Source organism: Telmatherina bonti, assembly GCF_933228915.1.
Source record: "Telmatherina bonti genome assembly, chromosome: 14".
NCBI classification, from domain to species: Eukaryota; Metazoa; Chordata; class Actinopteri; order Atheriniformes; family Telmatherinidae; genus Telmatherina; species Telmatherina bonti.
Genome location: NC_136612.1, coordinates 26,458,168 through 26,474,387, shown reverse-complemented (window position 1 = coordinate 26,474,387; position 16,220 = coordinate 26,458,168). Strand labels below are relative to the sequence as shown.

The 16,220-nt window shown below is 39.2% G+C and overlaps 1 protein-coding gene across 1 annotated transcript in view; it reads right to left on the bottom strand.

The window, feature by feature from the left end:
* Positions 1 to 14,032: 14,032 nt before the first annotated feature.
* The window catches only part of hs3st4 (heparan sulfate (glucosamine) 3-O-sulfotransferase 4), a gene marked incomplete at its 3' end in the record, with an annotated part of 78,918 nt that continues 76,730 nt past the window's right edge, over positions 14,033 to 16,220 (bottom strand). Inside the window, exon 2 of the mRNA XM_079252340.1 lies at positions 14,033 to 14,687. Within this exon, the coding sequence (XP_079108466.1) occupies positions 14,033 to 14,687 (655 nt within the window). The remainder of the gene's footprint in view (positions 14,688 to 16,220) is intronic.

Genomic DNA, 16,220 nt, shown 5'->3' with positions numbered 1-16,220 from the left:
AACCTCTGAACTTTTCTTTTTGCTTTTACCTGTGCATGCTTTGTACTATTTGTCTCTCCAGAAAAAGAATAATCAATATGTTTACAGAATGACTGTACATCTTTTTAAAAATCCCCTTTTTTTCCAACGACAAGCACACTCTTTGCAAGCTGGTGTCTGAGGTAAGTTATACAAATTGGTATTTCCAGCAGGCGGGGAGTAGTCCCATTTGTCGGATATATATTCACAAAGATGATTGTTCTTTTTGTTTTGTTTTTTTTAAGATAGGCATAGAATTCAAACTAGGAATACCTATAGACTGTTGTGTAATCCCAAGAATGTTCAACATAAGAAACCTTGATTTGCGTCAGAAACACACAAATATGCAAAAGCAGCCTCCTTTACTGTTTAAATACTTAAAATCTTACTTTAAACATGGGTTCAGCACAAAGTCCTCTAGACTTGGTCCGATTCGGGACTTGGCTCAATTGTAGGGATGTGTAACCATGAGGATCGGGATTGTGTTCACGCTGCTCTTTGATCAAATGAGTCAAACCATTAGAATAATGTATCCCCATTCTCACCAAAGGTGGCTCTGCACTCGTATGTCAAAAGAGATAACAAGACCGTGTAGAAGAAAACTCAGTTTCCTCCACTTGGAAGCTAAACATGGAGCATGAAACTCGCTGTTTTAGGTTTTTAGTTTGTCTTCTGCAAGTATACAGCAGAAATACACTGCAACAATATATGCAGTGTGAACAACAGACGAGGCCTAAGAGGACTCTTAATGTGATCACTGTATTTACCCACAATGCAATGCTACGCCAAATGCAGGAAGTGACTTTTTTTTGGGACTTTGTAGTCCGAGACCTGCGTTTGTAGGTGGACCGAGTCCGCTTCTTCAGAATTTTTTTGGGTGCATTCACATTTTCCACAACGAAGCAGACTTTCCAAGCAAACAGAGGATTCGAATGAAAAAGACTGATGCCAATGTTCCCTAAAAGGTAGAAAGTAGGGGACTAATGATAATGCATGCCTTATGTTTTCCTGCACCATTTTTTCACCTCAACATGGAGTTGGATTGCCAGAGGCTAAAACCTGACATGACTGTGAGTCCAGCATTATTTATGCATTGTCAGCATCAGCATGCAGTGGTTGCAGAAGACTCAATCCAGTGAACAAACATATTGACATGCTGCAAACACTAAAAGATTAAATCAGAGCCATTGTTTGTTCTATATGGTTCCAAAGAAAACAAATATTTACTCTACACAAACAGATTGACATAATGTACAGGAATCCATCATTAATCCACAGTTAAAAGAAGCTAGAATATTGTAAGGATGTTTTGGTCTTTTAGCTGACTCCTGACAAATTTAATTTTAAAGCCTGGGGGCCAGAATAAACTGAGTGCATTGAACAAAATCAGTCACTTAAAGTATAGAAGTGTGACCAGTCTTATGGTAGAGGAATAAATTGAATCTTAGATCAAAACTGCAACTATCTGGACTGAAAAAAGGTACATTTTAGATTCTGCTCCATGCTTTACTGAAGGTATGATTCTGGTCTTATTTGCATTCAGAACTGGGACACTTCCCTCCAGCATTAGATTTCTACCTGCCACTCGTTGGGTCAAGCGTATTTCTTCAAACTTGATCTCCAGATTGGAAAAGAGTGCTGCTGCAGGAGAGGATAGTTTGTCACTGAATAGCAATTAACAGGCATATTTATGATGATAGTGAAGGTAAACTGTTGTCATGAACAGATATAGATATGGTGAGAAGGGGGTAGCTGCCAGCTGCCCCATCTATCTCTGACCAGGGTTGGATTTAACACAAAGGAAGACATATCAACATGTATTTTATTTATATTTTATATGCCACTCCACTGTGACTCTTACATCCACCCTCATTATATTACCCAAAGCATTGCTGCTCCACGTCCCCACTCTCATTCTCTGAGTTATTTGTCAAATGTTATTTTTTTTCTTTAACTTTCAGAAAAAAGCCACATCCGTCATTATAAAACACTGAACATTTGAAACCATATACTTTTTGCTTTCATGCAATGAAGTAACAGAAAAACCCTTACTTGTGAAATATTGTGCTGTCAAGAGATATGTTGAAAAATGCGGAGATGTTTACCAGTCATTCTTTAAACCCAGTGGATGTAGCAATGGAGCACATTTTCTGTGTTTGTAAAATACCTGTAAATGTACATTAAAAAGTAGCATCGGTACTTCACACTTGTACTAATATGCATGCATGGTTTTCCTAGAATTCTCTTTCCTCATCACCACCACCTTCTTCATCTTCATTTTCTTCTTCTCTGTCTTTTATAATTTTTTTTCTTTTTTTTTACATGCAGGTACACCAACTACAGCAAGCAAAGTGAGTCATTTCCCATTGGTAGTAGTAGATTGTTTACCTGTGGTGCTCTGAGGGCTACAATGAACACCAGATTAACTCAGTAACTATCCCCAACTGCTCAGAGAACAATCACATAAGCAACAATGATATTTAGGCCATGCATTGCACCGTATCTGGCATGCTGTGTTTGCTCACAGTTTTAGGGATACACATTTTTTTTATTTAATTTTGTTTTGTTTCTCTGTTGACACTGTCAGTTTTATGCAATGATTTATACTCAGTAACTGTATGTGCATCATTAAAAGAGTAAGCTGTACATATTCGTGAAGCCCTGAACGCAACCACCTCAGTGATACTTTGTTCACTGAGGAATTTGGTTTCCATTCCAGCCAGATCTAATAAATACTAAGTACTACTGTAGAGTCATTTGATACAATACTGATTGCTGATTAAACATGTTTTATCCTGAAGCAAGATGTTGGTAAGCGATGGCAGTTTCATTTTAGAAATGGTGTATCTGCTCTCTGGGGCATTGATATGCAAGTTGCAGAGTATGATATATGGTAAAAGTTGTAATGTTGATGATTTAACTGGAAAGAGCTTGCTCCAAATAAGATTATCTTGAATCTATAAATTGCGCACCCATGTGGAAATGTTGAAGACTTTGCAACAATTCCTGCCAATTCTGCTTTGCTGATGAATCACCTGACCTACAGTCTTAGTGCAAATTTAAAACAGTGTGCTGCATTTCCTGCATAAGCCTCCCTGTATTATAACAGACAAGAGCACTCTGAGCACATGAGAATATTTCTGTGAATCATCCTGCCTGTTGTTGGTCATTCACATGTAAAATGAATGACTGGTACATTCTAATGTGGAAGCCCATAAAGTTCACTGAAAGCAAAACCTTACTATTTAATTCATCGCATTTAGTTCTGTAATATCTGATATCCATGATAGGTGAATAATGAATGGGTCATTAGTATGAGATCACTTGGTTATGGGGGGCAAAGCTTCTGAGAACTAAAATATCTGCAAAAGAAAAGCTTTTTCAGGAACTAAGTTATGATAAAGTAGACCCAATCCACTAAATTAGCATAATAGTAGCCCCCTGATTATAAGCCCTCGTTGACCACAACAGTGACAACTGCAGACTGACTCTATGGACCTGGAAAAGACCGTTGGATCTTGTTTTAGCCTTGTGAGCAAAATCCCAGCCATAATAGTAAAAGTATGGTCCTTTCCATCCTGTATGGCTACAAAGTCAAACCATAAGCTTTTACTCGTGTAAAAGTCCAGTTTGGTGCCATCAAAAGATTCAATCAGACCTGCTGGACAGAAGAACACTGGATAGTCATCTTAGCATAGGAAAAAAATAAATAAAATCTGCTACTCATATGTGATGAACCAGTGGAAGCAGGTGAGGAACTAAAAATAGCAATGATGGTGGGGTTTCTTAGTGTCACCATCCTTGATTATGCCCTGACATCCTGAAGACAGCTTTTGGTCCTAAATTTCCCAGTAAACAAGACTGCATAGTGCAGTTGGATGAAGCCTGAGGGTGAGACCTCTAAGGGTTTTGCACCACGGAGTGTAAACCCCGAATGGGGATGAAGGGTGGGTACTAGGACAGGTAGTCTATAACGCATTGTATTACAAATATTCTTGCATTGGAGTACTTCCAAATTGGGGACGATTCTTGGGACACCACAATCTGACGTGACAGTCTCCTGAGTCACAATACAGCTGGAATCATCCAGCAGAGCTCTTCAACAGAACAAAATCCAGTACCTTTGCGTTAGAAAGGGAGAGGCCGACGCTGGCTTGAGCACCCTGAAAGTCTCACACTGCTGCTAATACGACTGTTTCAACACAGCAGCTGATCAACCCAGTTTCTCCCTTAAGACAACGGAAACTGTAACCGTCCCCCAGCACTTGGACGGGAATCCATCTAAGCAGGCGTGGGCCAAAAGCAAAAACTGTTATGTGAAGCTCAGACTCACTTTATCATGAATATTTAAGGTTCTTTATAGGGTGAGTGGAGATGTCAGAGAGATGCAATCACAGGGTGATTTTTAGAAAAATCATGAAGTGTAATTTGTTTAACTTGCACACCACTTGCCATGTCAAGGTCTACTTACAGTTTCCAGTACAGTTAGCATCTACAATTCCCCCCTCAAATAGAGCCTGAATGCAGCTTCATGACTTAATATTTGATGGTATCATTGTTTTATATGCCAATTAAAAAAAAACAAATTAGCAGTTTATTACATTCTGTTTCTATTTTAAAGAGTTTCTTAACCTTTTTGGACATGAGGATGTATTATGATGCTTCCTGGGATGTGGGAACCAGGTGGTTGAAGGTGAATGCCCAACTAAAGAGTTTTGAGTTTTCAGAGCATGATAATTGTCCTCAAAATGCACGCATGGCTGGATAAAGCAGCGCGAATAATTCCCCTTGTCACTTCTGGGCCAGAACTCGCCCTGCATGAGGTAAGCGATTAGCAACTCTGGTGATTGAAGTGTAGTTGGATCAATAAATCGATCATATGAGTGTAAGGAGTCAGCTGGACATCAAGAAGGACCTCTGCTGTCGGGAGCCTATTAATTGTTTTGTTTATGCGGCTCCAATCACAACACAGCGCACCTCTCCCACAGAGAATTAATGATAACTGGCAAAAGGTTAATATCCACTCAGCTGAAAATGAATCAACAGTGAATTAATGAGATCATTACCTGCATGGATTGATAACGAAATTAGTCTTGTTTCAAAGCAGGACTGTCTGGGATGTGGATGTATTGATTTGAAAAATAATGCATCTGTTGGCAAAGCCCTTGACCAGATGGCTTGTGCTAGAGATCCTTGATGTTGGAGGTCAGAGCCAATTAAAGAACTGTTTGCAGAGGAATGAGACGCCCTTCATATGAGAATGCAGTGCTTTCCATTTAAAGATATTTAACTGACCTCAATAAATCCAGCATGTTGCTAAAGTTTCCTTTTTAAGAACTTGAGGACTGAGAAGGCTTGAGATTTAGCTTTTCATCAATCAGTTTTCAGAGCACTGATGATCTACTTATCTTCCTTTGTCAGGCGGCACTTAAATCCACTTTCGATTTCTCAGACAATTCTGTTTGTGATTTATTAATATAAAACGCATACTACTAAATACATTGTGTACAGCAGACTTTAGTACAGTGCATGCAGGTGTAGAAATGCATTGCATTCTACAGCTGCTGCTTGCCTCTGTCTTTTCAGCAACTGTTTGTCTTGTAATTATGTAAATAATGTAACAGTTCTGACACTGAGCAGCAGCTGATCGGTGGCAGTGCTGCGACTTGAGGGGGGGGGGGAGAAGGAAAAATATGTCATCATGCTGTAATAAATAACTCATAAAGAAATATGAACAAAATTGCTGTAAGATGATTTCATTTTATTCATGTGCATGTTTTTCATTTTCACTAAATATTTAGCATTAGTTTAATGAGGTATGTTATATTTTATGGATTAAAATGTAGCACTTTGTTCTTGGAGACTGAGTGCTTTACTATGCGGTTTAGCTGTTTTATTTCTGTACTGCTGAATTTCTGCTTGGATGATTCTGCAATAAACATCCACCATAAGAAAAAAAAAAAAAAAATAGCTACCCTATAAATAAAAAGCCTTGCCGTTAGTAGTTTTAAGATTGAGATAATTTTATCCCTTCAAGTCAGATTAAGCTTTTTCTCCACACTCTTCATCAAATCTTTATGCTGATTACACTGAAGAAATTCAATTTCACCTCAGCAGCATTTGTGATGTCCAAACCACCCGTGGGATCCTGCTTTTTGTGAGGCAAACAGCTGACTAGTTCATCTAGGGATCAGCATTCATAACACTGATCACACATCCCCTTGATGTGCTTGTAAATCATTAAATTTGCATCTCCTTTTTAGCACAAAAAGCTTAAAAAATAACTGTGTTTGTGTCACTGATGTTTATCCTCTGGCTTGGATTTTTCACCAGAGCGCATGCATACTTCATTGTTTCTGCAAGTGCCTATGTTCATACACATCAAGGCGCTTTTTCTGTTTGAAAATAACACTGCCCCCCTTTATACTGCCTGCACAAGGGTCAGTGAAATCAAAATGAACAGCAATACATAAATGTAAACATATCCTAAAAAAAAAGCTGAACTATGCAATTTCTTTTGGTTTAAACCTCTTAAAAATGTTTAATCTAACAGAAAATATTCTGGTTCTTTTAAAATAAACTGAATCTTATTTTTCCACATAGACTGCAAATGATTAATGGAAATAATAAAAAAAAAAACAGCATTTGAAATCGCTCCAATACTGAGTGACAACACTGTATCCGGCAACTGTGAAACAGCTACAATTACTTCAAGGGGCACTTCACTGAGCTCTGGTAAGAGCGCTTGTTTGTGCCATTATCCTGTCACGCTTACATCTGCACTGTTTCCTGAAAAATAGTATAACTATAGTAAAATTACCTCTTCTCTGGTTGCAGCAGGCCTCTCTGCTGTGGGAGCAGCATTTATCTTCAAGCAGAGCTTTGCTATGGATTTCTCTTTATATTTGACTGACAATGGTCATCCTGGTTCTAACGGTCACTGTGAACTCAATAGTCTGCAAGGCAGACTGTATGGAACGTGTTTGCACCTCCCTGCCGAAGAGCGTGTCCAAGTGGAAATGAATTTGATTTTCTTTGTACAGTTTAGAAATGTTCAAATATTAAAGCTAATGACTGTTTATTATAAGCAAAGACTTTAGCTTGACAGTTCCATCCTTCTCTGCTGGGCTCTTTTATCAATCATGTTTAGCAAATCTACTGTATTGTTGTTAACAGACTCTCATATCATTGGATTATTACTGCTATATTTGAACTGCCCTTTCTAATGTAAAAACGCATGTAGAAGATCAACAAAGAGAACTTACTGCTACCAATACTTTGTAGAAATAACACAGAGATCAACGGTGACCAAGCTTTCTCTCACCTGCATGTCATTTTCTTTAGTCCTGACTTTCAGAAGGAGACACTATCCCATTAAAACAAACTCCCAATAGAAACTATTTACATGTTTACATGTATTGAAAACAGGTACATAAAAGTCTTTTATACATTATATTTTTTCCTCCTGATGCATTTTGCTATACACAATTATTTAAGCTGCTATTTAACTTCAATCTCAACAAAAAAAAAACTATAAAACATGTTTTTATCCCCTCACATGTCAAAAACAGCTACATGTTTCATTTCACCCCCAGAGGACCATTATTTTTCTTCTATTTAGACAGACATATAACCTCCTTGTCACTTGATCTTTGGCTGCTCCTGATTGGACATTCATGTCAGCTATCCAACTGGTCAAAAGTTTGACAGTTAGGGGTGTTATCATAACTTCAAAATAGACTTATTTTAGGAATGGTGATCACAATCTTTATTTTATTATGAAAATGTGATGACAGTGTGTCCTTGGTGATGCATTGTGGATCTACCATATTCTCAGAATAAACAAAATTTGCAGCTGGATTGCTAAAAGCTCTTGCATAGGATGTGCATTTCTCAAACATCTGTGGATTAGCTTGAGGGTAAACTATCAGAATTTACCCCACAGACCTACTTACCTGAGAAATTGCTGACAACATAAGCACCGACGCACGGGGGCGTTCAGTGATCTAGCAGAGTTTTAAGGGTTGAACAGTTAAAACAACAGAAAGAAAAGAGAGCCCAGGTAGAAAAAAAAGTATTTTTTTCTTTATTCAGTTATCTATGATATTTTAAACCTCAAATCAGCAGCAAATATGTTAGCTGAGCACACATGAACATGTATGCGCAGCTCTAACGGAGGAAGCAAAGTTGATAGAATAACAAACCATCTTTGGTCAAAAATATTCCCTCAAACAGACAGAAAACATCTCAATCCATATTAGTCTGTTTTTATCAGAGACAAAAGAAATGGATGGAAAGCTGCTCCCGAGGCTTTATTTTTAGTTTTAAGAAATGTTGGTTCTGGTCTGACCAAAAAGCTGCTCCTTACCAGTCACACAGGCCTTGCAATACCCCCTTTTGAGCTGTAATTTGAATAATTATATCACCAAGAACATGAAAATAGCACAAACAGTACAGATTAATGCTTCATTTCCAGCTGAACAGGAGCTCTTGAGCCTACACTTAAGGTGTTTACTTGTTCATGACATATCCCACGATGTCACCAGTCAGCTACTTAGCAGTCCTGTTCAAAATGTCAACGTTCGCTTCTGAAAATTATTAAATAAATATGTACCAAAGCGTTATTTCAAACTTAAATTGTTGAGTGAACATTTTAGAGATATGTTGTTGTGGAGTTTGTTTTTACAAGCTTTTACAAGCAAGCGGCAACAGTGGGGTCACCGAGGTTCTGAAAAAACTTGTTTACCAGCAGTTGTTTTGCTTTGATTAATTTTTGTAAGTGATTTTAATCGATTACTAAAATGATGAATTATTATACAGTTACTGTCAGTGCTTCTTTTAAAGAAATGTCGCAGATGTAAATCATAAATCTGCCTTATATGGATTTATTATAGTGTTGTGAAGTGATCTTAAACACACCAGTAACCTTGTACTGTCCATCACCTTGGCTTTGGCATTTGGCATTTACCTATCCAGCAGATAATTTTGAAGTACTGCAGTAGAGTTTTAAACGCATCAGAAGCTGGTTACTTTTCTTTCATGGTTAATCCTGCAGGAGGTGTGTGTGAGTGTGTGAACAACCTGAAGACAACCTCAGTTCTTCCCCCAGAAGTCTGGTATCCTCAGGGTTTCTGATCACCCCACTGATCCTCCTTTATATGCAATATTCCATTTTGGGTGGCAAGTAGATAAAGACCAGGTTTCCTAACTGTCAGGGAGGATCAAACACCAGCAGCACGCTGGCCTTGAAGAACCAGACTTGTGAATCCTTAGCAGGAAAAATGGCTCCTTACTGCAGTGACAGCGTCTCCGTTCAACATGGCATTTTGTTTGCATGTTCAAGTCATGAAAAGATCAAAGTACACAATAAACTGTCTTTTATATGCTACTGAAGATAAAAGGGAACTCGCCAGGGTGAAAGGGAGCACCGCAGATCGCTTTGATAAGTTATTATGCTCAAAAACACTGTGCTAAAGAGTGAACTGGGAATATGTAGAAGTGTGAACCACTTTGGGAGGAACCAGCAACCATATATTATTTTACTATTATTCCACTTTGATGAGAAAATGGAGGAACGGTAGGAGAGAGCGAGTTCAACATGTTGCACGAGCAGAAATGGGACTGTTGTGCATTTAACCACCTGGTTAACTGAAGTCACCTGGAGCTCTCATTAATCCGCCATCGCTCCTCAATTAGATTAGAAGTTGCCGCTCTGGGTCACGTCGACTCCGCAGTCCTGCGTCGACTGTTGATTCAGATCTGACACGATAGAAATGTGCGTGTTAGAAAAAGCCAGAGTCTGAACTGCTGCTGATATTGTGAGACTAACACAGGTTGGGGGGAGCAGGGAGAAACCAGTGGGTTAATATCATTCAGTTGCAGATAAATTATTGCACATTATCGTAGAACAGTTTGGGGAGCCGATGCGATTTTCTGCTAATTTCATTAAACATACATTAATTATGTATGCCTAATTTATTGGTCCACATTATAAACATGTTTATCTCTCACTGATTACTGTTTAATTGGTTATTAGATGATAACTGTGAGCACTGATACTGAGTGGCATTTTTTGCTTTTGATGTCGCCGCTGTTAAAGCAGACCTCTCACAATACCTCCAGAGAACACACAGAACCTCATTAATTAACACCACGCAGAAAACTGAATTAGTAATTTGCAACACAAGGGTAAAATAACAGAATATTTATTGTAGAATGCCAGACTTTAATGAGTGAGTAATGAGTGACAGAGAAAAAAAAAAGAAAGTTTTAGTCTTCTTTGTAACTATTGGTCTGTATTATTCATACTGGAGAGGAAGTTCCAAAAGTATTGGACAGCCATGCAACCATAGCTACATTTATGTGGAGACATAAGCTGATTAAGATCTTAGTCATTGTCAAGACAGTGTGTGTGAGGAAAGTCAGTCTGTGGGAATATTGTGGGGCAGCAGATGTGGAAAAATCACCCATCACAGTGCAGAGGAGAGAGCTGAGTCAAGATTTATGAGAGGATGCTTTTCCTCTCCTGAGGTGGCTGAAGACGAAGATCCTGACTGTGGAAGAAGTGCTAGATAAAAAAAAAAAAAAAGATTACTTCTGGTACTGACTCAGGTCTGTGGAAATTGCAGAAACTCCTGGTCCGAGCTGATTGGAACCATGTGTGATCGAAGATTGTTTCTGAAATTACTTTAGGCCTGTTATTATGGACTTTGTAATGACTATTACAACTGCCGTGGTCCTTGTGTCAACATTGGTTTTTAACTCTGAGATAAGGAAATTCATTTACTACACAGAGCAGGTCAGCATTTGAATAAATTCAAGATGGAAATGTGGAGTCTAGTTGAAAACACAAGAAACATGTTTCGAATCACAGTTGGTATGTAGTAACTCCCCCATTTTCACTTGGAGAAACAGAAAGTTAAAAATGAGGAAGGGAAATATGTATATAAAAAAAAAAAAGGGGGAGGGATTGATCTCTAATTTGGCTATTGACATTCCAGTGCATGGATGGCAGCTAAATTCAATAAATGTTTGCAGGCTACTGAGGGAAAATCTCCATGCGGCTACAACTGTTGTGTGGATAAGTGATTTCCTTTCAGATTTAAGAGATGAAGCAACCAAGGAGTGTACAGTTGCATTTCATTTTCTGCTTATTACATTTGCTTTTTCCTGAGTTTTATGATGATTCCACAGGCTACAAAAAGCCGAGATTTTTGTTCCAACAGAAAATTACAGAAATTAGTTTTGTTTGTTTATTTTAACCAAACCTAAAAGAAAACTTGGATTGCAGCAGAGCAAAGTTGAAAAACTTGACACCGTTGTGCCTATATATGCTGCTGTTAATCAATCACTCAAATGAAGTGAAAAACTAATTAGCTGCTATTCATGGAGTCTATATATTTACATTCATGTTTCGCCTGTTGACACCAGTTTTGTTTAGTCTGAGCTCATATTTGCTCTGGCCTTTGATTAAACCGTTATAATTTCAGCTCATTAAAAAAAAAAAAAAGAAAAAAAAAAGAAAAAGAAAAGTTTAAACAACACCGTCGCTTATAAATGAAATCTCATCACCATAAACTGGTGTAATTTGGGGCCACATCCACATGGCTTTTCACACCACAAGGCTCAAATTGCCTTTAATGGCTGACAAATATGAGCTTGTATTTCATTTCTAAAAAGATGCTGCTCGAGCAGCGACAGCTGGGTGAGCAGGTGATGTATCGTTAGACTTCTTTTGGTGATACTGGAAACACTGTTGAGCCACATATCACGGCACGGCCCCCGCCGGGAGGAACACATGAAGGGCAGCTTAGCATGTCTTTCATGCATCATAAGCCTCGCAGGATGTATCACGGCACTCTGCTTGCAACTAAAGCACGCTAGATGTAAATAAGAAAAAAGGTGTGTGTGTGTGTGTGTGTGTGTGTGTTTTTTTTCTGTTTTGGTTCGTGAGTGGTGGAGTTCAAGTTTTCACTTTGGAGAAATAAAATCCCTCTAAGCAAAGGATTTTGAAAATGCAAATGATAGCAGAAGTGCATATTCATAGATGAAAAATGGAGGCCTCGTGTGTGGTGATAACCCTACAGGGGGACCTTTTGTGGATTTCTTTGAGCATCTTTACGGTGAGTGAGATGGATGGAAGATGGGTTTCACATGTGCGGATACTAGGAGAAAAATAAATTATGTTAAATTAATTGGAATAAAACTTTCTTTATTCTCATAATTGTGTGATTAACATGTCCTGTTTGTGGACACCTTGTGTGTGCGGTCTTCCCAACACACCGTTTTGCCTCGTAGGCTGCCGTGTGAGCAGACAGAGAGAAAATGAGTGATGGGAAGAGAAGTCAAAGTGGAGAGAGATTGTCATAAAAGAGAAAAAAACAAAAAAAAAACACCAATGGATGACTGCACAGAAAAGCCTCAAATTGGAAGTTGTGACTCGTGGATGTCGTGACTCGGAGGTAAGTGTTCAGGCTTGGTGTTAGAAAGGGCAGCATAGCACATACTTTGACTGAATCAGTTGTTCTGTGTAAGTAGCTGCTGGTGTCGGCCTCCTTGGGGTGACAAAGAAGTCTTCGGAGAGTGAACCGATCCGGCCATCCGTGGAAAGCGAACAGGAAGGATTAACAGAGCAATGCATCATAGCTGTAGCAACCAGTGATGTGTAGCAGACTGCATTTATTGACTCATTGACTGTATTGATTGTCTCAATTGATGAAAAGTTCAGAGACAACAGACAGACACAGTGGATTATGAAAAATAATATATAGAAAATAATATCTGATGGGTCACGTTACTTCATATTGGGAGCTAATGAGACCTGAACATTTGTTGGTGGCGTTAGCTGATAAACTTTTTCGTTACACCGCATTTCCCAAGGAAAAATGGTCTCATTGCAGTAAAGCGCATACAGTAATAGCTTGGTAATTTACCTGGGCATGTATGTGGCTTTACCTTGACAGCAAATTCTCTCTGACATTGACTTTGTTCCAGCGGCAGCAGTTTATTTAACACACCATTAATCTCTAATGACAGAAGACCGCGTTGCAGCAGATGTTTGGCGACAAACTTCTGTTTGGTCCCGCGGTGTTTTTCTTCACCCTCATTGACATATATTACTGTGACAAGAGAAAGGTCACGAGGCAAACAGGACCGTAACAGTTAACAGACATTCTCATAGCTGGAAATGATCTTTGTCCGAATGCAGAATTGTTTGATGTGCATGGAGTGGATGGGCTCATTTGCAAAATTATACCAAAGCTACTGATACTGCACCACATCAGAGTGCATGGTCATCAGTATGCTAATGTTCAACTGTGCTGTGAAACAATCCAATTATTGAATGATGGCCAATGTACATCAGCTCTCCTATTGAATATGTGTGCAGTTAATGAGCGCAGAGCAACTAGAACAGTGACGCAGAGTAAATGAACACTTTGGTAAACTTAAAAGGATTGTCTCCACTCAGAACATGGACAAATATAAAAAGATGACCTTGTGTCAAAGGATTATAAGACTACATAGGTCCTCCTTTTCCTATCACCTAAACTGCATTGAAAGAACTAATACATAGCACTTCATGGCCACAGCCATTGGAATAGAATATCTTTTTGTACTGAATGCTGGTGAGTGGGTGTGAGGGCAACAAACTGCAGGAAAGTAAAGGGAGAAGAAACAGGCTGAGTTTACCCTTAGGGCTCATGAGGTAAGGACACTTAACTCATCGCATGCATTGCCATAGTCAACATGATTTTTTTTATCGGTTCTATGCTTTAGAAACAAAGGGAATAAATCATCTCATTTACACAAATATAAATATATTTTATGTTAAATATACACAATAATGATTTGCCATCATCAAGGAAAAGCATGTCAGTAAACTCTGGCGAATGGATACAGACACTGCAAGGACAGCCATGATTGATTGGCGTGCTCTAGCACTCTTTCTTAAGATGAAGCAGAACAATAGTAGTTTCAGTGAGGAAGGCTGGTGGTGTGGCTGAGCGGTGCCATGCTAGTCCTGAGAGCTACGGGATTCACTGTCCTCATCGAGCTCCCATTCAAAGTTCTGGCCAGTCATTTGGTAGAACATCATGTTAAAGGGTTTGTAGAACTTGTGCAGCCGGCGAATGACGTCCGGGTCAATTTTAGGGTGAGTTCTCCCTTTAGACTTGCCGAGGCATCTGGGAGTGCTGCTGTCCTCTGGCTTTTTCAGACACGGAAATCCTTTTGTTTTGTTAAAGTAAAAGTGTTTGTCTGTGACGATCCGCTTCAGTCCCAGAAAGTCCTGCACTTTGGCCATCTCTCCCGCCGGATCCACAATGAGCCTCTCCCCGCTGACAAAGTGCATTTGGGAGAGAGGGAAATACTGCATCCAGCTTTCCAGGTGAAGTGCATATATTCCTATACGCAATGCACTCCAGGAGGCATCTATAAGACCCAGCGTCCTGTTTTTAAAAGCCAAAACCTCAAAGGTGGGGATCTCAGGTTTCTTGGACAAAGTCTGTGTGTAGTCTGAAATGGCTCTCGTGACAGGATTACGCACCACAATAATAAGCTTGATGTCCCTGGCCATGGAGTGGATGCGCTTTGGGGCATGGTTAGTCACAAAGTAGCTGGGTGTCTTCTCCATGGTGATTTGCCCCTCCAGCGTTGAAGGCATCAGGTCTCTGGGAACAGAAACAGCACAGGGGAAAAAAAAAAAAAAAGCAGCTTAGGACAGTGTTATCCTCAACACCTCTGCTGTGCAAATGAAATACCCAAGGACATGGTGCAAGCAAATTTGGTACATTTATTAAGCAGGGCATTATTTGAAATTACAAGTGAAAATAACCGTTATTATCACTGGACATTATGTTGCGAGGAGAAACATACAGCTAATTACATCCATGGAGTAATATGCAAGAGATAAAAGAAGGAAGATGAAACGGCAGGCAAGCAAGTATGCTCATTGCTTAATTGACTCCATCTGTGTTACTCCAGGAGCTGTTTTGGAACTTTAATAATGAGTTCACTGCATATCATTAATAGTGGGGTGCCTGGGGTATTGTTTTGTCATACATTTATTATGCATGCTAGACTCAAACTCTATGCAGGCAGTTTTATTTCTTATCCTTGTGCATTTCCACTGCAATGGGCCCTTTTCTTTCCCAATTTGTGCAACATTTAAGGTTACAGGCTGCTCGTTGAAGGCAGCTATGATTAATTATCTGATTCAAATGGATCATTTGTACTATGGTAAAAGTGTCCCCAGTTTGAGATATTTATCTTGGGGGCAACGGGAAGCCGTTGCTACAAATGTTAGGTTCAACTTGGTGGGCCTGTGTGGGGAATAAGTCGTACAATAGGAAAGTGCAAGTGCACCGCATGCACTGAGGCGAGTCTTGTTTCTGCAGTTTATATTTTTGTATCAATAATAAAGCATAGCAATTGCCTCCAGCGAATCCTTATCAAATGTTTGCACTCATGTTCATTCCAATCCGTACTGTTTTCTTTGTTTGTAGGCTATGTGATTCAGTGCTAAATTGGTACATTAAATCCTCTGTGAGACATGCAGATTATTTAACTACTAACAAAAACGAACACAGAAGCTCTGCAATGTAATGCAAAATCAAGCAGAATCCAAGCACATACAGTGCTTTTTATTCCCACCCAATTAAGTAATGTTTGCTTGAAATGTATGTATAAACAGCAAGCCAAATTCCCAATTATTCAATCCGGACACACACACACACACACGTAAGGGGACGTCTCTATAATTTTGGAGTTAAAGCTATTTTCCCTCTCCCTGCAGTATGTTTTTCCATTTGACTTCCCTGCACCACAAACCTACAGTTGTAACGATATAGTCACATCAATCATTTGCATCTTGGACATATTCTAAATTAACTGTTCTCCAACAAAGAATCCAATTTTCTCTGCTAAACATAAAAGCTGTTATGCACATATCGACCGCCCTCTCACACATGCATCCATGGACACTGGGCTGAAAGTCTCACAAGTGGCCTGGTAATTGCATCTCAGTAACAGTATTGCCTTCCTGATGGGTAATTTCCCTCTGGATTATGTTTGTCTCTTGGCAGTATAGAACTGTGGTTACTTCTGGGCCTGGAATGGGATATCAAACATATCTACAGATAGCTTGGTGACTAGGAAGAGTATTAGTTTTCATTATATTCCTTCACTTTCCACACTTCCCCTTT